The 27265-nt window shown below is 38.2% G+C and overlaps 2 protein-coding genes across 32 annotated transcripts in view; both read right to left on the reverse strand.

Annotated features, from left to right (window-relative positions):
- The window catches only part of afap1l1a (actin filament associated protein 1-like 1a), a 70469-nt gene extending 47488 nt beyond the window's left edge, over positions 1-22981 (reverse strand). Inside the window, exon 1 of one of the 2 annotated variants that reach the window (XM_068213234.2) lies at positions 22873-22980. In XM_068213234.2, coding sequence (XP_068069335.2) covers positions 22873-22891 — 19 coding nt within the window. In that variant the 5' untranslated portion in view covers positions 22892-22980. 2 annotated transcript variants of the gene reach the window in all.
- A 179-nt stretch (positions 22982-23160) lies between these two features.
- The window catches only part of ablim3 (actin binding LIM protein family, member 3), a 131816-nt gene continuing 127711 nt past the window's right edge, over positions 23161-27265 (reverse strand). For 20 of the 30 annotated variants that reach the window (XR_012389585.1, XR_012389581.1, XR_012389576.1 and 17 more), the window contains 2 exons: positions 26053-26732; positions 23161-24693 (listed from right to left, as the gene is read on the reverse strand). Coding sequence is in view for 7 of the 30 variants with exons in the window: in NM_001080598.1 (NP_001074067.1) it covers positions 24580-24693; positions 26053-26133; positions 26725-26732 (203 nt within the window). In the remaining 23 variants the exon portion in view is untranslated. The remainder of the gene's footprint in view (positions 24694-26052; positions 26733-27265) is intronic. The other 10 variants (XM_073921538.1, XM_073921537.1, XM_073921536.1 and 7 more) reach the window with 4 other exon arrangements.

The raw sequence follows: 27265 nt of genomic DNA on the forward strand, positions 1-27265 counted from the left end.
ATTTTGTGATTAGTGTTTAATTCTTCCTTGTTTATTTATACTTTTTAGTTGCATTATGGGACCTTATTCTTTCGAGCAACAATCTCTAACCATAAAAAGTTTGAAAAAGTGACTTTTATTAACATTTTTAATTTATGTTGTCTGGGTTGGTGTTGTGTATTATGGAACAGAAACCTTGTTAAAAATTTGTTCCAAACTACTAAAATGTCAATAGATGTCACATTGCTAAACTGTCGAGTTGAATTTTCAACATTAAAAGTCGACAGAGCAGAGATCAATGTCTCATAATGCAATTCACAACCGTAAATAAACAATAAAAACAAAACAAAAATATGGAAATTATTAACAGATACTACGTTAGTTTTAGAGAATGGTTTAGGTCAGTGGTTCACTTGTCTAGGTGACGTCAAATATACATACAATAAATAAAAAATTAATGTATTTTAGTTTTGCAAGCATTTAGACAGTGCCCTCTAGTGATTGTGTCCTCTGAAATGTACCTGGAGCAACATATTTTACATTTCTCAAAAAAGTAGACTACACACTTGGAAATAAAGCTACAAGAGCTGTCACTGGAGTGGTACCTTTTCAAAAGATACATTTGTATTTAAAGGGCCCATATTGATACCTCAAAAGCTTATATTTGTACCTAAAATTTTAAGAGATACACTTTTGTAGTAGGTACGTAGTAATATGTACTCTTGAGATATTAATAGAGACCCTTTAGGTACAAATGTGTAGCTTTTAAAAAGGTACCACCCCAGCGACAGGTGTGTAAGGTACATATTTCCCATGAGCCTGGGCTACTTATAGACATTTTTTCCAAAGATTAGCTAATTTTTTTTATGGAGTTTGGAAAAACTGGAGGTTGAGTAAATGACTTTTTATATTGGAGTGAACAGATTTTTTTAATCGAACACAATTATATATCAGTCGTCAACATGCATACTGTTTAGATGTTGTCAATTTGGATTTTATTTTTTTTGATCAGTAAAGAATAAAGATACCACACTATAATTATTTTGAAATTAATTTGTTCATATAATTTTCTCACTGGCTTAGTCCCTTTATTTATTAGGGGTCACCACAGCAGAATGAACCACCAACTCATCCAGCATAAGTTTTACATAGCACATGCCCTTCCAGCTTCAACAGTACTGGGAAACAGTACTCCACAAAGAAATAGCAACTGACTCTAAGCAGCAACCTTCTTGCTGTGAGGTGACAGTGTTAACCAATGAGCCATCGTGTCGCCCCTAATTTTGAAATGAACTCGAAATATCAAACTCATTTGAAACATACTAACAAATAATAAAAAAAAAATAAAAAAAAAAATTGAAAGTAAAGACTTCTGATTAAAATAGAAACAGGTATTTTTTATTTGAATATGTATTAAATGCACTTTCATTGTATTTTTAATCAAATAATTGCAACATTTTGAACAAAAGCAACTGGTTTCACAAACATTAAAAAAAAATAATGTACACCCCAAAGGCCTCCAGTTTCTCGGACAAGCCAGCATGTCCTTTCACACCTTTAAACTGTTAAATCAATGCCAGAAAAGATCAGATCATTGCTCACACCCAGTGACAGGGCCTGACTGAACTCCACACAGACGCTCGTCTGGCTGAGGTACAAGTGACACCAATACAGTGACGAAGCACTCTGACCTCTGACCCTTTAGAGACGGACACACACACAAAGCCCTTAGTATCAGACTAAATACACAAACAACTTTCAAAACACATCCGCAAACACACAGTACTTGCAGAAATACAACAATAAAATAATAAATTACACACGCTGGATTATGAGAAGGCCTCACATTTCCTCTCAAATATAGCGTAACCTCAAATCAGTTGAAAAAGAAGCCACATGTACCCAAAGTCAATAAGCGAGTGAGGCGTTTCCAACATAAACCAATCAAATATGGATTTCCTGTGGCGCAACAGATGTTTGGCCTGTTACAGGATGTTTTACTTGCCCACTGATATTGGAAATCTCATATTGTAATATTTTAATTTTCTGCAATAATAGCTTGAAAGATAGCTTGAATATAACTATTTGATGGTTTTCTATAGAGTCTAACAGTATTCAGGTACAGAAACTGAATAATTACAATGCACACAAAGCTTTTCTTTCTTTGCTTGTTCTCATTTTTAGTCCAAATATATTTAAAAAAATCTTAGACTGAGTGAAAATATTGTTTTGTTTTTTAACTTTTCCTTTCAAATTTTTCCTTAAAACAAACAAAACTGTCATTTGATTCAAGTAAAATATTCTTGTTTTTGCTTTAAAATGTAGATATTTGGACTAAAAACAAGACAAAAATTTAACCCAGGTTCATTCTAAAAATGTACTGATAAAAACATTTCTGGAGAGCGGCAAATATGTCCCAGGAGCTGGTTTTTGCAGGCTTTGTTTTCGTAAATCCACCAGAGGCCACTGTGTGTGCTTTTTGAGATCTCAAATTTCTCTCATGAGTGCCTTTGGTCTGCTGTTCTCATGTAAATCCACCAGAAGCTGCTGTTAACTGACTAACTGACCGACTGACTGACCCAGCCTCCTCCTGCCATAAACCCAACCAATAGTGCTTTCAAAAACACTAAATGACCTACCCACCTCCTTCTTTTAAAAAAAAGCCCTTGCCTGATTTTGACCATGGTTTCAGAATTTTCCACATTCTCACCCTGTTATTCACTTGTTTGTTTTATTTTTTATCTTCTGTTTTTGTCTAACCCACTTTCTGGAACCGTTCTTCGTCGATCCAAACCCCAATATCATCGTCAACTGTGCTTTGCGTTTCAAGTTCGGCAGCATACATGGTGAGCTACAAAACTAACTGATAACATTCACATGGAGGTAAGCAGTCAGTTGGTAAGCGCGAAAAGGAACGTCATCATACCGCCCTGTAGGGTTCGCTTTAGATTAAATGCAGCCATACTTACTTCTGGTTACATAATTAACCATTCCCATACAGGGCTATGTTTTCAGGGTGAGCCTATGTTGCAAAAATTCTAAGTAAGAACAAAGTCTCTTTAAGGCAAGTAATTTCAGTCGGTGGCCATCTTTATAACACCTCTAGGGCAGTATGCTCAGGCATTCTGTTTGAATGGGAAAACATCAAAATAGCGTGCCCAGTTTATGTTTACATTTTAGATTAAAAATCACCAATAAGATTAAACAACATTTAAGTCTTTAGTTTAATTTCTAATCGATCCAATCCCACAAAATTTGCAGAAACTCATGGCTGGTCTGAGCCCCTCCCCTGATTCATCGGTCTATAGCGATCGCGGATTGGCTCCTGTATTAGAAGGTGGGGCTTTATTTGCGATGTTGATGGTTACAATTTTCCTCATTCAAACCTATAGAAGTGACATGTCTTGTGTATTCTATAGTCTATGGTAAGAAACACTTTTTTGTTGTTATTGCATAAATCGTATAAATCTCATATAAATTTAGTAAATAAAAACATTTCTGTAGCTCCAGATCAACTTTAATTAACACATTATGCATATCTTGCAATGTGACTATTGCAGATATGCACATTGCGATCAGTGCTGAAATGAAATATTGTGCAGCCTTACCCTGCACTATTAAAAAGTGACTCACAAGAGATTTCTACAGTGATATCTCAAATCTAGACCATCAAATCTGTCAATCCTTGTTCAATACGTAAGAATTCTAAACAACTAACAAACTGTGGATGCAAAGGACATTATTCATAAAGGTGAGCGATCCTATCTTGATCTTACGACTGATACTATTACTAACATCAGGGTGTCTCAGAGTGACGACTCAGCGATCCTTTCCTAACCACATTCAGAAATGAAAATCTCCCTCAGAATTCCAGACATACCCGGATCATCCGCGTCCAAAGCTCCACCATAGGGGGAAAGGAGCATGTTCGTGCTCACATATATGGATGATGTCATCCTAGAAGTCCCATACTGAGAGATAAACAAACACAAAACCTCATTTGTTTGGACACCTTGGAATATTGATGTTTGCATGAGTCTCCTCCGATGGGATGCCTTGGTGGGAAGTATGTGCTTTGGGTGTGTGCCACAAATTACAGAGTTTGTTAACTACAGTTACAGCGCTTGTCAAATTGTACAGTCAGGCATCTGTTAGCACGTACTGAAATGTTTCTCTCATATTGAGTGAAATGAAAACAAACAGTGAAAACATATTGTAGTATTTCGAAGAATATGTTGGATGATTGGAGAACATTTAAATTGTGTAAAATGTTTAAGACCACAGAGTGACCCGATTCTATATCAAAATTTGTTGGATTTCCAACACATTTTATGGGATCTGATTAGTAACGACATCGGGCGCCTTAACCCGACGTTTAGTTCATCCCGCAGCACCAGTTCTGCTTACCAAAAATAGCCCACTAGATGTATCACGTTCCACGCCCGGTTACAGCAGGCCGGGCCTCCTACCCATTTAAAGTTTGACAATAGGTTGAGGCCGTTTTGGCCCCAAGGCCTCTAGTCATTGGCTATACTAGATAAAACTGCATGACTGGCAAGCGCCAACTACCCTGAGGGAAACTTCGGAGGGAACCATCTACTAGATGGTTTTGTCCCTATGCCCAGGTCGGGCGACTGATTTGCATGTCAGGACCACGGTGGGCCTCCACCAGAGTTTCCCGTTGGCTTTGCCCTGCCAAGACAGTTCACCATCTATGGTGTTCCATAGCTCGTGCTCTGGCTCCACCTGCCCCCCCGGAGGGTCATTATATCCCAGCTGGGCGTCCCGGGCAATCTTCGGACTCGCAAGCATTGAATTCCTTGAACCATGTTTCAAGACGGCTCGGGTAGGAGGCAAGAGCAGTGAAGATGGGAGGGCATTGGACATTGAATCCGAAATTTTCGTCTGTAATTTTCTCATGTTGAAAAAAAAATTCCACCTCATGTTGTGTCAGTCCTATTGACACACTGCCTCCAAAACTTTCATCTGTCAAAAAAATTTGAACCATTTTGAATTTTTTTTTTATTTTAATTTCCAAAAAAAGCGCTTTGAGAGGTGTTTTGACAGTTTAGAGCCACGATACAATTGAAAAGCTAAGTACAGAAGCTGTCATTTGAGCTACAGGTAACTTTATGACAAACACAGCGCATGAAATAAAGACAGACAGTTGAGAACCTGTGACTGGATTTAGTGACGGGCACATCTCTGCGCTGCTGCTGCTTGCTGTACGTCCATGCATTTAACGTATTGCTTCAACATGACAACGCGGCCGCAATCTATTATAATGTCTATTGGTATGGCCAGTCTCTGTTCAGGATTTGTTTACGTACGTGAATGTATGAAGTATCACAAGCAATGTATCAAAATCCCACTAATTTCCTGAAATAAACTTTGCATTTCGGGATAATCTAGCGCAGCTCTTTGATAATGAGCTTTTTCTCTATAGTATTGGATGAACACAATATGCAGTCTATTCCTACTTTCTTTTTTGGAGAAGAAAATTAATAAGTATTCGTTTTGCATATGAATACGAGAAAAACAATTGGGAAAATTTCAGCCTTCAGTGTGCAAAGACCTTTACTCGTCTTCGTTCTACCCTGACAAAAGGAGAGTCTGTGAGTTCAGGACTCTCATGAATTCACACTCAGTCAAAGCGTCATCAAAATACGCCTTGTTTGTTGTGAATAAGCGCCCTCTAGGAGACAAAAGTACCCTTTTGGTCCCTTGGATTTTTTAAGAGGCGGGTATGCAAATGGACTTTTGATTTGATCTGATCTTCTAAATTAATCTTGCCAAATAAACTTTTAAAATCCTGCACCATCTCCTTATCACTCCACAATAAACCAAACACACATAAACATACAGAGAAAGAGACTACAGTGAGGTAGCAGGTAAACATGTGGAAAAGCTTAGCTTATATAATTCTCTCTGAGATCCGACTCATATACAGTATTAAAGCCCATGCACATTTGTGTGGAAAAAGGGAAATTACATGTCACTCCTGCTGCTTTATGATCGATGAGAACATGCTTTAGGTTATCATAAAATGAAGCAGCACACACAGACACACACACTCATAAAGCTGATTTCCAGTCAAACCAATAGCTGCACTCTCATCCTCTTATTCTCACAGCTTTCAGCAATGTACCCCCAATGTATTTTACCCCCAAATACCAACTCTTCTGTTTTCTTCATAAACTAGCTAGGTGAAAGCGCAATATCACATACAGAAACATTAACGCCACAAAACCTGGCCAACTCACACTAAAGCACACTCCAAAAGGGATAAATAGCTTGAAGAAAAACAATCTTGCACACTTCAGAGCTTTCAAAACACTCAATGAGGACACTAAGTAAAATAAATAGAGGGAGGCCAAACACGAGAGCCCATCTTCAATGCTGCAGTGTTTTGAAAGGGGAGTTGCTGTGGTTAATGACCCCTGCTCCAGTGATAGGCTTTGGCTGATGCTTGAAGGAAGCGGAGGGGGGGATTTGGCCATTAGGCTGGGGCCTCCCTCAGGTCACAGCGCTCCTTGTATCTACACACAGCGGCAGAGTTATGGAGCCTGTAACTCCCACTCACCTGTTTAAGCATTAACTAGCTTTGAAGGCAGAGTTTTAGCTCGGTGGGGAGCAGGAAGCTTTTATGTTAACACTCCCCTTCACTCCTCTTTATAGACCTGTTTGCCTGCAGGTCCTCAGTGCCAGGCCTCTGTTTGTACTGCATAAGCATGAGATGTACACATTCATATATCACGGTAAATAGGATGTGTTCTTGTTTCATGTTTGATAAGCTGTATAAATACGTACTATTATGGTTACTTTGCCCCTCAAGTTACTTTAATCTCCCTCAAGCACTGTTCACACATTCAATTAGCTTATTTGCTTCATATAATAGTACATTTATGTTCCGTGATATAAAATGAAAGCATACTTTGAGTTTAAACCAGATATTTTCACCTAAGGGCTCATGGCCAAAAAGAGGACAATAATTAATAATAACCATAATAATGATAATTCCTTACATTTAAATAGCACTTTTCTGGGCACTCAAAGTGCTTTACACACAATGGAGGGGAATCTCGAAAGACGGCGCTCACTGAGCAGTATAGAGTCCCCGTCGCTAACCTGGGGCATTAGGACCCACACAGACCGCAGGTTAAACGCTCCCTGCTGGTCTCACAGAAACTGTAGGTTTAACAAATATTGCAGCTGTTGGACAACATAATGTACTTTTAAGGCTTGTTTAGGCAAGAATGTAGTTGTTTAGATTGTAACTATGCAGTTTATTTATAATGATAGTGCCTATTTTAAATATTCATAATTTCGAAAATTTAGCCCATTGTCAGCCAGCCTGCCATACTGAGCAGATCAAAGACGATTAACGTTCTGCCACAAGATGGCGACAGAGAAAAACAGCATTTTTTAGCATAGGCTTCAAACTACAGCAGAACAAATCATTGCAGAGCATGTAAGTGACACTCTAAGTTGATCTCTCTCTTTTGTATTTTGTAGTGCTGTATTTATACCATAGTGGTCTGGTAGTGTTTGCCTTGCTCTGGCTTTTTCAGGGTTATTTATTGTAATCTCCTAAATGCAGGAGAGAAATAATGGGAAATGTCTGTAGACTGTAGTGATGGGCTGTTCTTGAACGTTCTTGAAGATTTTGAACAAATCTTTTGTATGACTCGAGAATGATGAGTTCTCTCAGAGTTTGAGTCGTTGGTTTATCACGTGAAAGACAGAAGCCAATCATGCAGTCTGATCCGGAACATGATTTGATCAGTTCATCTCCTGAGTCCTCGATTTGAGTCGTTTATTCATCACGTGAAAGACAGAAGCCAATCATATGCATTTAGAGCCAGACATAGATTTGATTCGTTAATTTCTGGAGTCCTCGGGTTTGAGTCATCTCTTTTTACATGCCGTCACATGATGAACATACTACTTAAAACTAGACTCGAAATTCTACTTATGACTTGTTTTTGTAGTGTTTGAGATTTGTAGTGTTTGACACTACTTTTTTTAGTGTTCTAGTTGTAGATGAGTTTGGAAGCAACTCGTAACATTTTAATAAAATTTTGACAAATAAAACAAAATTATTTGTTCATCTCAATGAAGAGACTCAAAGGCCAGAGTCAGTAAAAAATCTGAATCTCCCATTACTAGTAGAATGATGGCATTTCATGCTATTCAGCCTTGTAATCTTAAAATGTGAGCAAAATCACCTGTTTTGTCATCATTTTAGACATTACGCTAGAGAATCATTCAAATACTAGCTTACACTTGTAGCAGTGCAATAAGACTGTATATCATCAAGCAAAGACATGCCTCCCACCAGTGCCGATGTACAGATATATCGTACTGCTACTCGTGTGAGTTTGATATATACATTATTTCAAGAGTTCACACTTAGATATGCTTAGCATTATAGCAGGTTTGGCATGCTGTCCCGGGAGAGAACCCTGAGCTCTGAGATATTTGAGCCCAGGGCTCCCGCCCGGTCAATAAGCATATCAGAGGATCCGAGATCAGGAAGGTCTCGATAGTTCCCCCTTTTAGAAAGGGGAGAAAAAGGAGGAGATGCAGTGGAAGGGGGGATTCTTCCCAAATGAAGATAGGGAAGAGGGTTAGAAAATTATCCATTTATAGTAGGCTAGGATCACTCAGATTGGATTATTACTGATAACAAATGAGTGGCCAGCTGTGCTTAATCATATCACGTGCTCCTCTCGAAATTACTTTATGAAACTTCAGATGAGCAATATTACAAGAGTAGCAGTGAACTAAATACCCCTCATTCATTCATTTATTTTCTTTTCGGCTTAGTCCCTTTATTAATCTAGGGTCGCAACAGCGGAATGAACTTATCCAGCATATATTTTGTGCAGGATGCCCTTCCAGCTGCAACCTATCACTGGGAAACACCCATACACACTCATTTACACACATGCACTATGGACAATTTAGCCTACTTAATGTGGGGGAAACCGGAGCACCTGGAGGAAATCCACACAAACACGGGAAGAACATGCAAACTCCACACAGAAATGTTAGCTGATCCAGCCGAGGCTCGAACCAGCGACCTTCTTGCTGGGAGGCGAGAGCACTACCCACTGCCACCATGCAGTAGGTAGTGCTCTCGCCTCCCAGCAAGAAGGGTACCCACTGCCACCACTGCCACCATGCAGTCTTATATACTCTTTATCAGGGTAAAGTTATAACACGTGCATTACTGACCTTAAAATTTCTAGAAAACAAATAAAAAAGCAATGAACGCAGGAGTAAAGCCTGATATCAAATCACTCAACACTATTTACTATCTGATTTGAAAGTAATCAGCAGCCAAAACAGAAGCTGATGTATCAGAAAAGGGTCATGATGAAAAAAAATAAAGCCTCTGCATCTGCTTCCACATAACAGGCACTGTTACACTGTCGCCAACAAGTAGCAGCAACTCTTGAGGTTTGAAATCTGGTCACAATTGTGGTCAGAGTGTCTAATCTCTTTTTATTAAGGTCTGCGCTTCTGTTCAACATCAGCCAGAGGAAAAGAGCATAGGGAAATCCCCCAAACAGCCCATCTGAGGTCATCTGAGCCATGGAGACCTGGCACAAACAGTGAGTAAATGGGTTCGACAGGTGGTGGAACTCACACCAATACAGTATAGCACACTGTCCCGAGAGCAATGGGGTCGGCAGGGGAAATGAGGGCCGCTGATTTTAACACAGCCTGGTCATGAAGGTCAGTGCTTCAGAGAGAAAAAAAAATCTGGACACAAAAACCTGACCATATGGCACGAAGAGATTGATTTAGCCACTCTTCAACACAAAGAATGCCTTCAGTCCTGCCAGCCTAATTCATATTGCTTATCACCCAAAAACCCCCATGATTTCATTCTGCAGCTATGCCTTCCTTCAAGCCTCTTTTTTAACACAGTAAAGAGATGCAGTGTTTCGCTGACACTATTAAGACTGTGCAGGCCTCTGCACTATGTGGCTGCTGAAAGACTGGATGCTTTGTCTGGGAATCCTCACGGAGGGGATATTAATTGGAGTGAGTGTGTCTGGGTATGCACAAAATATCAGAGAAAATGGAAAACTTCCAAGAGTTAGGGCAAAACCCTGACCTTTAACCTCTCGCTGTTTGTCAAGAGACAGAAACCGCGTTGAGAAACTCGAGTGGAGCGATGACACCATTGCTCAGCTCTAAAAACAGCAACATTTCAGTATGCAATTTGTATAATAAATGCACACTTGTGTTTTTACTTAAAGACTGATTCTTGAAGTGCATGTTGGTATAGATATTCTAATTTCAATAATAAGAAATAAGAACAACTATATTTTATAAAGTGATACAAGGAAAAAAAATCAAATGGTGAACTGTTATTTTAACTGTAATATTATGTCACAATTTTACATGAGGCATCTTCAAAAAGCAATAAAACTTACCCAACACCCTACTCCATAGAGTATAGTAAAAACTAGTCCCCAGTACTGAATACTGTGCATGGGTATTCACTAAATGCTGGGTTGTCATAACCCAATTTTGGTTTAAATATGAACAAACCCATTCATTCATTCATTTTCCTTCAGCTTAGTCCCTTATATCCCTATATCAGGGGTTGCCACAGTGGAATGAACCACCAACTATTCCGGCATTTGTTTTACCAGCAGATGCAATTAGTATTAAATAAAACTGTGGGAGTTTTACTGTGGTTATTTACAGTGGGCAGCGGATTCACAAACACATTCATATTATTCACATTTTACTGCTCAGTTCTCTGCCATTTTTCTATATAGGTATAATTCTATATGGGTTTAATATTCAAACTAAATGAAATAGAACAAAAATCATTGTAAAATGTACAATTGCAAAAATAACAACAAGAAGACGGCATTTTAATTCAGTATTATTACATTATTAATAGATTTGTAACATTAATAATTCAAAAGTAGTGCTAATATTAAGTTAAATCCACCCAGTAGGTGGCGGTAGGACAGTGTGTTAATTCTTTCAAATGGAGAAACTGAACAAAACATTAATGGATCAATAAAAAAATAAACGATGAAACTCAGTGCACTTATTGTCATTTATATACATACCAGGTAATATAAGATTTTCTCATGGTGACATATATGACAGATAATGCATATTTAAATTCATAGCAGCATCAAAGTAAAAATAAATCCATTATTGAGGGAATAAACGTAATAAGCGAAAAGGAAACAATCATTAGCAAACTTAAACAATCATTTTCTAACTCAGAAAGCAGTTCAGTATTGAAAGAGAAACATTTGGACACATACCCAATGCTGTAATAGTCTTAAATCTGAATGTGCAATGTTAATATTTTCATTGCCGATAGGGGGAAGTGAAGTGACGTCATTATGCAAATGGTCTTTTCACTCATAGCACATGTCTTTGAACTGTGGGGTAAACCGAAGCACCCAAAGAAAAACCGCAGAACAAACTCCACAAAGAAATGCCAACTGGCCCAGCCTGGACTCAAACCAGCAACCTTCTTGCTGTAAGGCAACAACTTAATCACCTGCTAACCACTGAACCACTGTGCCATCATGAACAAATGCAGCTTTGCTGTTTTTGTTTTCTATTACATACATTAGTTGGGTTTGTCCATGTTTGACTAAAGCGTTAGGTTACGTCAACCCAGCAGTTTTAGAATGTACTGCATATGGATTAGAAGCATTTGTTTTTAATACAGAATGTGCTGGTTAGCACAGCAGCACACTATACTAGGCCCTGTTAATAAGGTATTATATGTACTTTTGTAAATCTGATTACAAGTGGACAAAGAAGTAAACAGGGTATAAAAGCACTAAGCTTATGCATTTTTCCCCCATTTGATTGGATTGCCTTCATAGTATGAAAAATGATCATTTACTCTACTGAACTAATAATATGAGACAGAAATTACATAGTGTTTACTGTTTATTTATTGTTCACTTTGCTATACCAAATCACAAATCATAGAAATGCACTTTTTTTCATCCGCTTGCTTGCCTATAGGCTCAGTCACATGGGTTGATTTATTTAACAGCACTCCTGCAAAATGTACAGTGTAACTAAATCTAAACAAAAACTGTGACAAGAGACACATTTGAATGCATGTTAATATGAGGTAAAAATGGCAATGCATCTTTGCTGACCACTTATGGACCAAGTGTCCATGAATTTCCCCTAGAGAAAGCTATTTGTGTCACGCAAAAAATTGTTTCCTATGCAGAGCATTCATAAGCCACTCTTGAGGTTCCATGATGCCTTTAGGCAGCAGACAGAACTGTTTTGGAACAGAACTCATTAGTACCAAAGCAAACTCTTGAGTAAGCAAAGAGCAAATCACTATAAAAAAAAAGCTATAAATTTACTGTAACACAGTCAGCAAGATTCAGCTTTAGATACGCAAGATACAAATCAGGTTTTGTAGGACGCTACTGTGCAATTCTGCTTTGATTAACAGTCATTCTCTCTCAACCAGAGAGATAAATCAAGCTTGTCACGCCAACACCATCTGCACCTGTATGAAGATGTGCATGGTTAACTGATTCCTGTGCAGATGAATCTAAGTGGACTGCCTACTTTTTACAGAATATATAATACTTATTTAGTTATTTAATGGATGCTTTTATCGAATGCAACTTGAAAACACACAAACCACAGAAAGACCACCTTAAAATATTGTGTAACTAGCAGGAATCAATCCACAAACATTGTTTTTCCATAAATGCCAAAGTAAAGCTGCAAGATAAATAAAATCAAAACCACAATTTAGTAAAAGCTGAGATTGTCACGCAAATACTGTCAGGGAAGCACAATTCTGGGATCAGTAGTACATCTCCTCGAAAAGCAGGGTTGCTAGGTTATCACAACAAAACTAGCCCTAAGGTAAGGCTGCACGATTCTGGCTAAAATGAGAATCAGGATTGTTTTTACTTAAAATCAAAACCAAAGTTTTCTCATGATTCCGTATGTGTAAAATAAAGGTTACTAAAGGTAGGCTATTATTATTGTTAATTCTCAAACATACTGTATGGTAAAAAAACAATAATATTATTTGGCCTATGTGTAGCTCTATTGTTGGTTAAAATGCTAATTGTTGTATAGACTTGGAATGGTGTACTAAAAATGTCCCGTTAGTTAATGCAAAGTAAAGCGATGACATCAGAATGCAACTATTCAAAATTCTAAAGTTATTTTGTTTAAGACATGCTTGCCATTTGTCATTGACGACATTATTAGACCATTTAATTCACTGGTAAATAAGACATTTGTCATCAGATTCCCTCTTCGTTATATTCCACATTGTATAGGCTAGAGTAGTTATACTGACCCAGTGAACATTTATTTTCATGCGCAACACTCTGTGTTCACTATAAAAGAAAAAAAAAACATATCAAATGCTTGTTATAATCAAAAATTTAAATTGCGATGTTATCATTGTAAATGGTATGCACGCTTTTGGTTTCACTTGTGATGTCACGGCTGCCATCACTGAGAAAAGAAAACATACATCCAAATAATATTTCCCACGTGGCATCCAAACAATTGCTCTGTGCAACAAACGGAATGGTATTTACAACTTTGTTACCTGTAATTCACAGTTTATGCAGGTTCTGTTTACTGAAAGTAGACATCATTCGTGGGCACACACGCGTCCTCTCAGTAGTAAACAAACAGTGCCTCAGCTCACATGTGATTTTGCGGCCACAAATACATCATTACATTAAGACAAAAATTATTTTTTTTTAGGTGAATTATACCTTATATATACAGTATCTGACACTTTTAACACCATTTGGAGGTTTCCACATTGCTGAGCAACGTATATAAACAACGTGAAGACTTGTGCAACCGTTTTTAAGCTTCTCCCGATCTTGAAAATATAATTGACTGAATAATAGATATGCTGGAGGTGTGTGGTGTGTTTGATTAATCGAGCAGGTCTACCCTAATGCGGTGTTCACACCAGATGCGGAAGAAGCATCAACCGTGAGTGATTTACATGTTAAGTCAATGCAAAGACACGAATAGACATCTTGCGGCGTGATACACGTAAATTCACGCTTCGCACAAAACGCTCAAGTTCGCAAAATCTGAACTTCAGCGGACATTCGTGCTGCATTAACCAATCAGGAGCTTTCTCTTGTAGGGGTGTGCTTGTGATGTAGCGCCTTTGCTGGAGTCCCAGGGGGAAATCCTCCAGCCAACACCAGACAACAGTTCATCAAACTGGGCTCGGCTCAGTCAGAAGCACCGCTGAAAGCCTCCACCATCTAGGTTAAGTTTCTGGAGGAGTTTATGAACTCATAGAGCTGGGTGCACCTCTGAAAGAATCTAGTGGACTCAGACACTGCTCCAAACGAGTTTACGTTGTTTTTCAGCCTTCATAAAGCACACAAACAGTTACTGTCTCAATAAAATCCATGTTAGCCATTTAGCAACGAAGCCACAGTCACCAGGCAGACAGAACCCTGCATGACGCAAATTCGCATCTGTTCTGAAGTGAATTTGATGCACATTCTGCATCTGGTGTGAACACAGCATACAGGCCAATCAAAACTAGCCCAATGGTAAATCAAATCCAACTCAATACCATTACAACTCTAAATATGCCAACAACAATTGGTTAATTGCATATTTCACATTAATGTATTCATTCATGTTGGGGGTAATCGAGCCTGGGCTCAGTTCAAGACAACCGTGCCTAGTGGGAGTACACCATTAGTTTACGTTGAAGACAAATGATGTAGCACTATGCTAACTGAAATCTGAAGAGCATGCTGCAATGAAATTTACACATGGTTATAAAAACGGGGCAGTATAATGTTCTGGTGATGAGATTTCCCTCATGTTTATGCATGTTTAGAAGAACATCTGGCCTTCCAGTGGGCTAAATGCACCTTAGTGGACACACGGTTGACCACTGCGTATATTTAAAGCTAATTGTGCAAATCTCTCCTAATAATTTGCTCACTGAAACCTTTGCATGCTCAAAATTTCCTGGCACTGTCAAATGGTGTCACCAGGGCAACCTTACGATTCACCATGGAAATCAGTGCAACCTGCACTTTGAGTCACTGGAGACTCGTTAAAGACCTTAAATACAGACCTTGTTAAACGCTTCCATTATCATGCATGAGAGTCTGGTGGGTGTGCATTGTCTAGTCCATTTCAGCTGGTTGAGTAGTCTTTAGCAAGAAGTCAGATGATGCTCATTGAGATTGAATGGGTGGTCCTAGACATAAAATGGTCAAAGCAAACAAAGCTGATTGTAAGCCAAGGCAACGCTGTAATCACAAGAGCATGCATGCCTTGCATTTCCCCTGTCAGGTCTCAAGCCAAGGTTGACGGCTGACAGGCGGTCACATTATTGCACTAAATCCTGCTTACCCATATCCATGTATTTATACAAAAGTGGAATTCCCGCAAGCCGGAGGGAACAGGTTGCTTTGTACCAACTTGCAACCATGACATACAACAATCAAGACCAGACCAGGCTTGCAGGCGTCTGCATAGAGAAAGAAAACACTGTTGCTATTCATTTTGGCTGATCTCTGGACGAGAGCGGTAGTGCAAATTCATGTTTCATTATAGGATTTACAAGACAAATGATCTTTGTTCCTGACACTCCTAAACTCTTCCACATGCTCACAGTCTGAAGGAAACAATAACCATGATTCAGTGCAGCATCTTACATGAAGGGACAATCCCACACACTCAACGAGTCAACGGGGAGAGGTAGAGTCCCCTTCACGCCTACCTGCTTCTCTGGCTTGAAGCATCTCATTCTCTGCTTCACACACAGTCTATTTTCAGGAACGTCCAAAGTTTAATGATTAGAGTATTGGAGTAAATGACTTCACCAGTTTAAAATTCCTCCAGTGAAGTAAATAAACAAAACTAACCACATCAGTAACTGCAAACTGGGAGGAAGTGACAGAAACCTATTTTAAAAGTCAAAACTTGACAATGAAAGTGACCTAAATTGATACTTCATCCATTCCATAACTGCTAACAGCCTAAAACTGTTGATCACCTCATCAACATTTATACATTTTTCTTCGGCTTACTCCCTTTATTCATCAGTGGCCACCACAATGGAATGAACCGGCAACTTATCCAGCATGTTTTACACAGCGCATGCCCTTCCAGCTGCAACCCAGTACTTGGAGTAACCCATACACTCTAACATTCACACACATACACTACGACCAATTTAGTTTACTCAATTCACCTACAGTGCATGTCTTTGGACTGTGAGGAAAACCAGAGGAAACCCATGCCAACACGGGGAGAACATGCAAACTCCACAGAGAACTGCCAACTGACCCAGCAGGAACTCAAACCAGCGACCTTTTTGTTGTAAGGCGACAGTGCTAACCACTGAGCCACTGTGCCACCCCTCATCATCATTCATTAATTTCTTTTTTGGCTTAGTCCCTTTATTATTAATCAGGGGTTGCAACAGTGTAATGAACCGCCAACTTATCCAGCAAATGTTTTACGCAGCGGATGCCCTTCCTGCCGCAACCCATCACTGGGAAACATCCATACTCACTCCTTCATACACATACACTACAGACAATTTAGCTTACCCGTTTCAATTCCTTCGGACTTGTGGGGGAAACCGGAGCCCCTCATCAACATGATGCAAGTAAATAAATAAGGAAAGAATTGTAATTGTAGTGATGGATCTATCCTTTAGAAATAAATTATTGTCCCAGTTTGGTATTAATATACTTGGTATTAAGATGTGTTTTTGGTCGGTGCCCATGTAAGTGCACTGACAGTGTAACTGATCAGCAGCTGTCCCAACTTTAAATCACAGCTCACTGACTTTTTGTGTTCCCTTCTCCCTTTCACTTACCAACTTCACTTTCTGTCAATATATACTGTCCTATCATAATAAATACAAAATTGCCAAAAAATTCTTCAAAATAAATAAATAATAAATAAAAGATTTGTTTTTGTCAATCTGATTATAAGTCGATGGCAGTAAGCACAGCTATAAACATGTTGTCATCCACAATCCTAAAAGTTGACATTTAACAGCACACGTGTGTCACTGCTGCATTGACATGAAACCTATTAGACCATTCAACACAGGACTAGTAAAACAAAAAGGAAAAAGGATTGTATTTTGTGGTTTAAACAACGTATAATCTGATCAATCGTTTAAATATATTCTAACTAATGTTATATAAATGAGTGTTTCTCAACCACGTTTCTGGAGGACCACCAACACTGCTTTCAGTCTCTGTTAATGAGCTGATGATCTCAATCAAGTGTGTTTGGTTACAGAGAAATGGAAAATGTGTAGAGCTGGTGGTCCTCCAGGAATGTGGCTGGGAAACACTGATATAAATGACAATGACATGAATCAAGTGGTATGTTATGTAAAATAGAGCTTAAAGTAAGGGCTGCACAATGTATCGTTTCATACGTTTGGTTTTAACATCCAAATCGCAATGTGTGTGTCGGCAATAGTCACATGGCAGGATTTGATCAGCACAACAGTTGAGAATACATGAGATTTGTGGAGTCATTGCCAAGTATACCAATAACAGAATGAAACCTCATCATTTGCATGTGTTTTAAAGGTATTTCAGAAGAGTGTAAGGCTTTCAGACACAAAAAGTATATTTGTAACTTTAATGACAAACAATTTTACTGAATTATTAATAGAATGAAGTCTATAAAGTGTTATTTTACATTTCATAATTCAATTTCTGTACCTTTATTCAGTTTACTGTTCACTTTTTTCATTTCTCTATTTATTTTGATACAGAATTAACACTCTTACAAAATCACCCAAATCGCTTTCAATGAATTATTTCTTTTCAAATAGAGCTATTCAACTCATCTGGTGAAATTGTATGTATATCGCAATACATATTGCAGAAAAACTAAATATTGCAATGTCAGATTTTTCCAATATCATGCAGCCTTACTTCAAATAAATAAAATATAATTAAACTATACTATTAATGAACTAAACTAAAAGTTGAGATGCCTTTTTAACATCTTCCCCTGTCTGTGGCTGTCTTTTATGCTTGGACGGCTTTTGTTCGCAGGATGGGCCCTTTACAAATTAATGAATACAAGAAGACTTAATGCCCCCCATCTCCTGAAGTAGATACATATTAAGTCTGCATATTAAAACTTAATAAGAAAAAAGCAGGAAGATTTGCAGGCATGCCCATCTTGATACAGAAGGAAACTTCACACACCTCTACTACTGTATCCAACTGCCTGATTGAAATGGGGTGATAGTTTCACAGCCCCACACCAGTGAGACATTCAGCATCAAGATAGGTTAAAAATAGTGATAGAAACATGCTTGCTCTGAAGGCGATGTCTGGTGGACAATATTTTTTCATTCCTCCATCCCTTGTGTTTTTGTAAACTCTAGCATTCTTATAGATCAGGAATCTGGCAGCGAGTAAGAAAGAACTTCTCTGTAAACAGTAAGCGATGACACAGCCTTCACCTTCTGCAAACAGATGAGGCTGGTGGTTCTGAAATGCACCTGTAGAAACCTAATGATGGGGTGGCGGACAAAAATATTGTATGTTTCCAGAGAAAGTGGAAGAGATGAGAGTTGCTGTATGGTGTCTAAATGTAAACCGATGTTCTCTGCTCTGTAATTACTTGCATGTGTCTACCTGGTAGTTGTCTCTGTTTTTTAGGTGTGTAAAGTTGTGCGTTTTATGATCCTACACACAATCCCAGATGTCATGAGTTAAGAGAGCTTTTCCTTTGTGTCATGAGTTAAGAGAGCTTTTCCTTTGTGGGGAGGGGCAAGTAGTTAAAGAAAGCCCAAGACAGTGGCATGCACAAGTAGGATAGACCAAAAAAAAGTGTCTTTCATGAGTGAACTTTACCTTTTTTGGAATCATTAACTTTGGGTTTACACTAGAGGAGACCTACTAATCTTCCTTTTTATCTTTGATATGTTGTGTAAACTAGGTGGATGACTGGGGGTTTAGTTTGCTAGGAGCGGCTTTGAGGGGAGGAATTGTACAAAAACATGTACAGCAATGACCACAGCGTGACCAGACCCAGCCGGTTTGTTCTGAAAGCCAGCAGGATTCATTTCATTGTCTCAGCGAGGGAAAGAAAAATATAAGAGCCAATGGCACAAGCAAGGAGAGATGCTCTCATTTCTGCGTCATGCCAAAACAGCAACTAACAAAACAGTAGGACTTCTAAGAGACCAAGAGAAGTACTACCGCTTCTCCATAGTCGCCCTGTTAGAACTCAGCTCCTTATAAAGACAGACTTCACTTATTATAAACAAAGAAGCATAAGAGTATGAGAGATCTGAAAGCCCCAGAGAAATTGAAGGCTAAACCATGCTGCAAGCCTCTGAATCACTATGCCACACACAGCAAGCTTATGTTCCAGGTGTGTATTCCTCCTGGACTTTGAAGTGGAGGATCTGTATGAAATAGATCAACATTAAACTGAAAACAGTACATTCTTGTAAAGCAGAAATGACGAGAAACATTACATGGGAGAAACAGCAGCTGTTTAAAGTCAGAGTTTGATCATATGCAGCAAAGCTCAGTGGGTAACAGATAAGGCACTGCATGGGGCGCTGATGGCAACGGTGACAGGAAATCAAACTGATTTCCAGAGATTGGTTCTTTTGTGCGATTCATTTCAACCAATCACTCATCGATGGGCTTTTAGCATGGAAGTGTTTTTCAACTGCCGAAAAAAACATGTGGTGAAATGTTGATGTGACTATCTTCAATAAGTAAGTTTCATTATTTTAAAGACATAGTGTAGAACAATGGAATTTTAAGTGCTTTGTCTGGTGCAAGACCTGCTTTATACGTGTATTCTCAATCAGGTAATGATCATTGATTTTGAACAAACCAGATCTTAAATGCAGAACATTTATAATGGCATAACTGTTCACTGGAAGCACACGGGCAGGCTTATTCAAAATGAAAAGCCTCCAGGCATAAGGTCTATTCCTTCATGACATGTCAATTTTGTCATGAGGCCTGGGTTGAACTCCAAATGACATGTTACTCTATTGTATGTAGTTTTTGGAAAAAAAGGGGTTGAATAAACAAGTATGTGCAAATTTAAAAAACGTATAAAAGAGTTAGCAAAAAGTACTCGGATTAGCACTTCTGGTAAAATTCTGAAATATGCATACAATGGATACTTTACTATGGTGACGCAGTGGCGCAGTAGGTAGTGCTGTCACCTTACAGCAAGAAGGTCGCTGGGTTGCTGGTTCGAGCCTCGGCTCAGTTGGCATTTTTGTGTGGAGTTTGCATGTTCTCTCTGCGTTCATGTGGGTGCTCCAATTTCCCCCACAGTCCAAAGAAAAACTTCATTTTTTCTTGTCTATGGGGATTAGAAAAATCAGTCCGGCGAGTCCAATCAAATCACACATAGAAGTTAAACCGCATCATAAGGAACAACCTCAAGACATGGGTGATTTATAATTGCAGCAAACAGCTTGGAAGCATTAAAAGTGTCCATTAAGATGATTCAAATCTTTACACGTATTGACCCAGTAACTGTTTAGAGGCATATTGCTAATGAGAAGATGACGGATGTTTACTGTATGGTGACCGAAATGGCCTTAAACACACAGCAGGCACAAGACGTCAACATGACATCAGATTGACATTGTGTCCCAACGATTGCATTTTGTTTGGTAATGAAGATCAGGTTGACATTAGAACCCAACGTCAGGCCTAAAAGCAACCAATTATCTACGTCTAATTATGATACAGATTGACGTTGTGTTAGACATTACCACTATGACGTTTATCAGATGTTGGATTTTGGTTGCCATACCTGACAAATAAATGTCAGTATTTGACATCAATATGACGTTGGTTTAAATTGGTGGCTCAACGTTGAATTTTGGTCACTAACACAACCAAAAATTAACCAAATATCAACATCATTTGATTTTGTTGTTGGGCATCAAAATGGCGCTGTCCTTAGATGCTGGCTAGACATTATATTTGAATTTTGGTCACCTGACATCACAACCTAAGGCCGTACTCACACTAGGTACAGTTGCCTCGAACTGGGCCAAAGCACGCTTGTCCTCCCTCCCGTCTCCCCCGACGGCCCGCGCTCACACCACAAACCGGCTTCGGCACACTTACGTCATCGCTGCTGCGCTGTTCAGTGAGAAGCGCTCTCTCACTCAGCAGCTCAGTGGAGATTTCTCTAGTTATATCGTTTCAGTCGTTTGATATGCCGTCAAATATTTCGCCAAACAGTCCTTAGGGATGCGGGGACACGCAGTCAGATATTTAGCCGAACAGATCCGCCACTTTTGGCGCTCATAAACAGTCATAAAGCCCTCGTGCTGCAGGAATAAGGAGGTCTGCAGAAGGCGCGCAGCTGTCGTGTAGTGAGGGTTTTGCGTCTTTAATAAACTACGGCAGTTTGCGTTTATTGAACAGTAAGAATGATTAATATAAATCTGTATGAATCACTCCCTTAAAAGACATGTCTCGCTTTCAGTTTCGGCCTTTGGCGCGTTTTGCACTCATACGTACCACGCCAAAGCCCAAGTGAAACGCGCTCAGGCCCACCTCTTTCAACCGGGCCAGGGCCGGCCAAGTGAACCGTGCTTGAGCCCGTTTCAGCGCACTCACACTTATCAAACAATCTGGGAAACGGGCCTGGGCACGGTACGGATGGCATAGTGTGAGTAGGCCCTAAATCTAACCTAGTATTAACGTCATATGACGTGTGCCTGCAGGGCAGTAACCAAATGCACTACAGAATGTTACGTTTACACACACATGCACAAATTACATGTAAATGCACCCAATTTTTACACCCAAATACTCACTGCTCTTGAGCACTTTTGAACTTATATGTCTACTTTTAATTCATGCTTTGAGTAATATTTAAAACAGAAACTTATACTCTACTTGGGCAAGTAATTGTTCTTTTACTTAAGTATATTTTTCAGTAGCTACTCTTTCCACCACTGTCACCAAGTTACAGTACTTTGGCCTGAATGGGTTACATCATATCGTTATTGAAAAACACAACAGTTAAAACCAGCCTAAAATAAATGGCTAGTCTTGGTTAGTCTGGTTTAACTGATCTCAGATAGACTGGTCATGGTTTTAGTTGGTCATTCCAACTGGTCTCTTGTTCTAAGGAACCTTACTGCTCAAAACCCCTCTAAAACCAGCCTGGATGACCAGCTAACCCAACCAACTAGCTTAGGCTGATGTATACTGTTTTATTCTTCTGTTTTTCAGGTGAAACATGACCAAAGAAAATAACTGTCATCACTTTCAAAATCTCCAAGAATTTCTACATGAAAACATATGAGAAGAAATTAACTATATAGCCCAATATTTACTTTCAGAACATAAAAAGCAACAATTTTGGACACACCAAGTCCATTCAAGATGTAAAACTGTATTGTTATTTAATGTTTTTGATATGTCAACCATCAAATCGTTATTCCAAGTCAATCAAATTTGATTTAATAAAACGCTGACTTACAAACAGATGTTTTAGTTAGCCATTAAATGCTTAATGAAACTACAATGAACAAACCCGTCCGGTTCGGTTTAGTGATTTGGTTCATCAGAAAGTTTTGACTCAAAAGAGTGATTCGTTCATGAAAAACATGGAAGACGGGCAAGACCGTTTGCTGCAGCCAGTGCACCTTCAGAAACAATTGAAGAAGTTTAAATGTTCATTTGCGCTCTCAAAACTTTTTTGTCTCATTTATAAAATGAAAATTAGGCTAAACAAATACACAATTTTATCCAAAATAACCATCGCTTCATCATGTTTGGGTAAATAAAGCTATATCTTTTGTGAATCATCATTTAGCCATGCTGTCATTTTACTTACGTTTGCTGTTTATTTCCATATCTGAGGAATCAGAAACTCCTTGAAGTGTTGGAAAGGCACATCGCAGCCCGTGCACCCATCGATGTTATGGACTTAAATGACAGACACAAACCGCATTGAAAGATTCTCAATGAAGTTTGCAGACAGACACCGACTTCTCTCCATTATCCTACTGGGTCTTAGTGCCCCTCTAGTGCTGCCTCTCAACGAGTTTGAAGCTTTGGTTTGAAGACAGACTGACAGAATTTAAGATAAAAATTAAGATACAAATACACGGGTGCACACCAATTTTACACAAGAAAACAAACTTTTATTGCAATAGAAGATGTACATAGTCTGTTGAAACTGACAGATAAATAAAGTTAGCAAGGTAGCTGCAGTGATTAAAAAAGAGAGAATCAAAAATATGGTTATACTCTAGCTCTCTTCTTTCACTATGAAATTAATAGAACACTTCATAACAATCTATTGGGCAAACAGGTTGTAAACACTACACACAAAGGCAGAAAACATGATGGTTTCACCTGTTTGTCAGTGAGGTACAAAACTACTGTCAGTACACCTTGGCTTTATAAAGACCCCACGGATGCTGTTAGGTCCAAATCAAGGTTACAGTTTGTTATTTGTAACTTGTTTCAGTGGTGTGGTGATGTGTATTTCCATCAAATAGTACGTGAGTGTGAACATGTTATCCCTGTCACTGGCCATACAATCCATATTTACTCCTGCATTCATTTTTATTAATAAATCAGGTGACAATGACCCTGATATGATCCAAAAATATAATTCAATATATTTAAGGTATCACAGCATGAAAGTAAACTGCCCTAATCTACCCAACAGATCTCTCTTGTTAATTTTAAAAAGCATAACATTTGGGAAAAAAGGAAATAAAAGAAAAACATTGCACCGTAATTCTTTCCTAGTATCTGTTTCGTCTTTATCATCTGTATCAAACACAAGCTCTTTGCATTTCTACCATCACAATATACGTGTTTCATAATAATTAGTCTAATAATCCTAAAGTCTTTTTGTGATAAAAGTGTACATTCAGTATTCGTTACTCCTTGAAAATGACCTGAACAAAGTACAGCACCATAGTGCTCAATTGAATCGGCTTGAAACTTCACAAATAACAGTCAGACTTTGGTATTCATTGTCAAGCAAATCATCGCTTAGTTCAGCCCACCTAACCCTATGTAGTCACCATATATAATAGTCAAAACTGAAAAATATGATTTTGTCATCTTTAAAACTAAATTTTCCTTAATAATGTAATAGATGGATGACGTCTGGTGATTCATCCACTCTTGTTATAGTTGTCTTAATCATATTTACATTCTGTACACTCACTTTGCTGGTGCATAAATTAATAAAGAACATAAGGCAAAAATTCAAAATCCTGATTCCTTTTTTCATTCGAAAACTAAATAAAATGTGGTCAAGAGCCATTTCACTCTCCACTAAAAACTGAAAATAAATGATCCCACCATTCCGTTTATTGTTATTTATTTGTGACCTTTTTTGTCAAGTATTCTAGCCTGTCTGATCATTCATGTCTGTCATAAAGGACAGTTGCTCAATTCCTGTACTGTCCAGGCATGAGACACAGGATGTTTTTGTTTCGTTAGACTGGAACAGGTTTCAGGTCTCTACTGTATGTGTTTGTGTGTGTGTGTGTGTGTGTGTATGTGGGGGGCAGAAACACTAGAAGAGCCGGGCTTGTTTTTTCATCTCATTCCTCTTCCACAGTGCCAAACGGTCAAACTCCACCATCGTCATCCCAAACACCTGATAAAACTCCTCAGCGGAAAGATGCCGCTAAAAAAAAAGAAACGAAAAAATGATCACTCCGTATGTTTATCTAGTTATCCACATATTTCATTTTCATTCCCTTAGATGGACAAACTGACTGACAGACAGACAGACAGACAGACAATATTTTATTGTATTATGGTGTACAGCAGTAGTTGATCTCTGTTCTAAAGGTCCGGTGTTCTGCAGATTTTAGCTCCAATCCCAATCAGACACACCTGGGCTAGCTAATCAAGCTCTTACTAGGCCATAGGTCCCAAACTTAATTCCTGGAGGGCCGCAGCTCTGCACAGTTTTGCTCCAACCCTAATCAAACACTGCTAATTCAACTAATCAAGGTGTTCAAGACTACTAAAGACTATTAAGCAGGTGTGATTTGGAAGTGGTTGGAGCTAAAATCTGCAGAGCTTTGACACTCCAGGAGAGGAGTTTGAGACCACTGTACTAGGTTTTCTAAAAACATCCTTGCAGGTGTCTTGAGGCAAGTTGGAGCTAAAATCTGCAGGACACTGGATCTCCAGGACTAAGTGTAAGAACCACTGGAGTACAAAGTACATTTCTGATAAATTAAGAGACTTATAAGGTAAACATTTTTTAAAAGTCTTGCAAATATTACTAAAACAAAAGTTTTAGCATATTTTTAAAGATTTACTACATTTTTCAGTTATGACTTTCCATTTTGTCTTTAGTGTCATGATTTTTCATTATTAATTTTTCAGATTTTGTTATGGGGGTGCATTTGGGACAAATAGAAAGTTATAAAAAAGCTTTTTTTTTACGCATTTCTAAATGTGTAAATTCACTGAGCTTATAAAAAGCATATTTAAATAAAAGTATTTAAGTATTTTAAAAATAAATTAAATATACACTACCAGTCAAAATTTTGGGGTCAGTAGGTGTTTAAATGTTTTAAAATAAGCTTATCCCGCTCACCAAGGCTGCGTTTCTTTAATCAAGAATACAGTAAAATTGTGAAATGTTATTGCATTATGAAATAACTGGTCAAAAGTAGATTATAATTTAAGTTAATAATTTATTCCAGTGATTTTAAAGGTGAATTTTCAGCTTTATTACTCCAGTCTTCAGTCACATGATCCTTTAGAAATAACTCTAATATTAATTATTATTGTAATAATAATAATAATAATAAACAGTAATAAAATCAATAATGACTAGAGTATTAATTTTACTACAACTACATACAATAAGAAAGCCGTTATTTAAAACTGTAATAAATATTTAACAATTTTTACATTTAATAGATGCTGCATTGATAAAAAAAATAATTTTCTTAAAAAAAAAAAAAAAAAAAACTGACCTCAAATTTTTGACTAGTAGTGTATATATTTTATTTTTAAAGTTTACCTCCAATCTGGCCCGGTCAACATCCTTTGGCAATCTGTTACGCCCCCTAGTGGTCACAAGAAGTGCTTCATATGGGTAAACCTGTCAACGACAGTTGGCAATGAATTTAATAGTATACTCCCATTAGCATGACCATAAAATTCATGTTTATTTATTAGCAAAATATGATCCTGTTGATACAGAGTAAAAGCCTGCCTGCCCTGACTAAATGATTGGCAGCTAATGGAAAGCTGAGCATTGTTCTCAGAGCAGCAGTAGCACGAGAAGACGTCCTTTTCCTCTCTCTTCTGAAAGTGAAAGGAAATCACAGAGCCTCTGGCACAGCAGCTGTAACCGAGACAGGAAGGAGGCACAGAACACAACAATATAGATCCTGACCGACCAGGAGCAAAGGGCTCAGATGAACCCCTGCCCTCTCCAGCCTCCTGCAGCTGAAAAATCACACCGTGACCTTATGACCCGGAAACACTAATTTCTCCATCCTACGGTTTTCACAAGTTTTGACCGGGCAGGACGTCGCTTTGACCCATCAGGGTTCATTAGACTGACATACTGTAGAGTAAATCTGGCCTTTCCTCTGGAGCCGATGGTGAGTTAATGTTTCAGGATGTTTTTTAGAGTCTCTCTGGACCCTCTTTAAGTCTTCTGGTAATCTTAAACCATCTTCCTTACCGTGTACTCTGTTGGGAAAGAAAAAAGTAAATGTTAGAACTACTTTCTGTACAAAATAGTTCAAAGGGATTTTTCACCCACAAAATAAATTCTGTATAAAGACTTATATTTTAAAGAATTTAGGAAAAACCCTTAGCCTTTGACGTTCATTTTTTTCCCTCCTTACTATGGAATCAATTTAAATATGCACACTTTTACACTCTTTTAATTCAGTTCAATTCAATTCAAGATTATTTGTATATTGCTTTTTACAATAATTATCGTTTAAAAGCAGCTTTACAAAAGGTGTAAATTATTGTAATACAATCAAAATCAGAAGAGTAAAGGTTATTCATTACCATAACTATTAGTTAACTTTGACATTAAGTATTAATAACTTTAACAAAATAACAAACAACTAGTTTCTTTTAACAGTTATTATATATAAGCATAGTTAACCTGCAGTTTTATCTTACTATGTTATCGGCTGATTTCCCACATTCTTCAAAACCTCTTCTTTTGTATTCAACAGAAAAAGACACTCATTTGGAACATTTGATGG

This window comes from Danio rerio, chromosome 14 (genome assembly GCF_049306965.1).
Source record: "Danio rerio strain Tuebingen ecotype United States chromosome 14, GRCz12tu, whole genome shotgun sequence".
NCBI classification, from domain to species: Eukaryota; Metazoa; Chordata; class Actinopteri; order Cypriniformes; family Danionidae; genus Danio; species Danio rerio.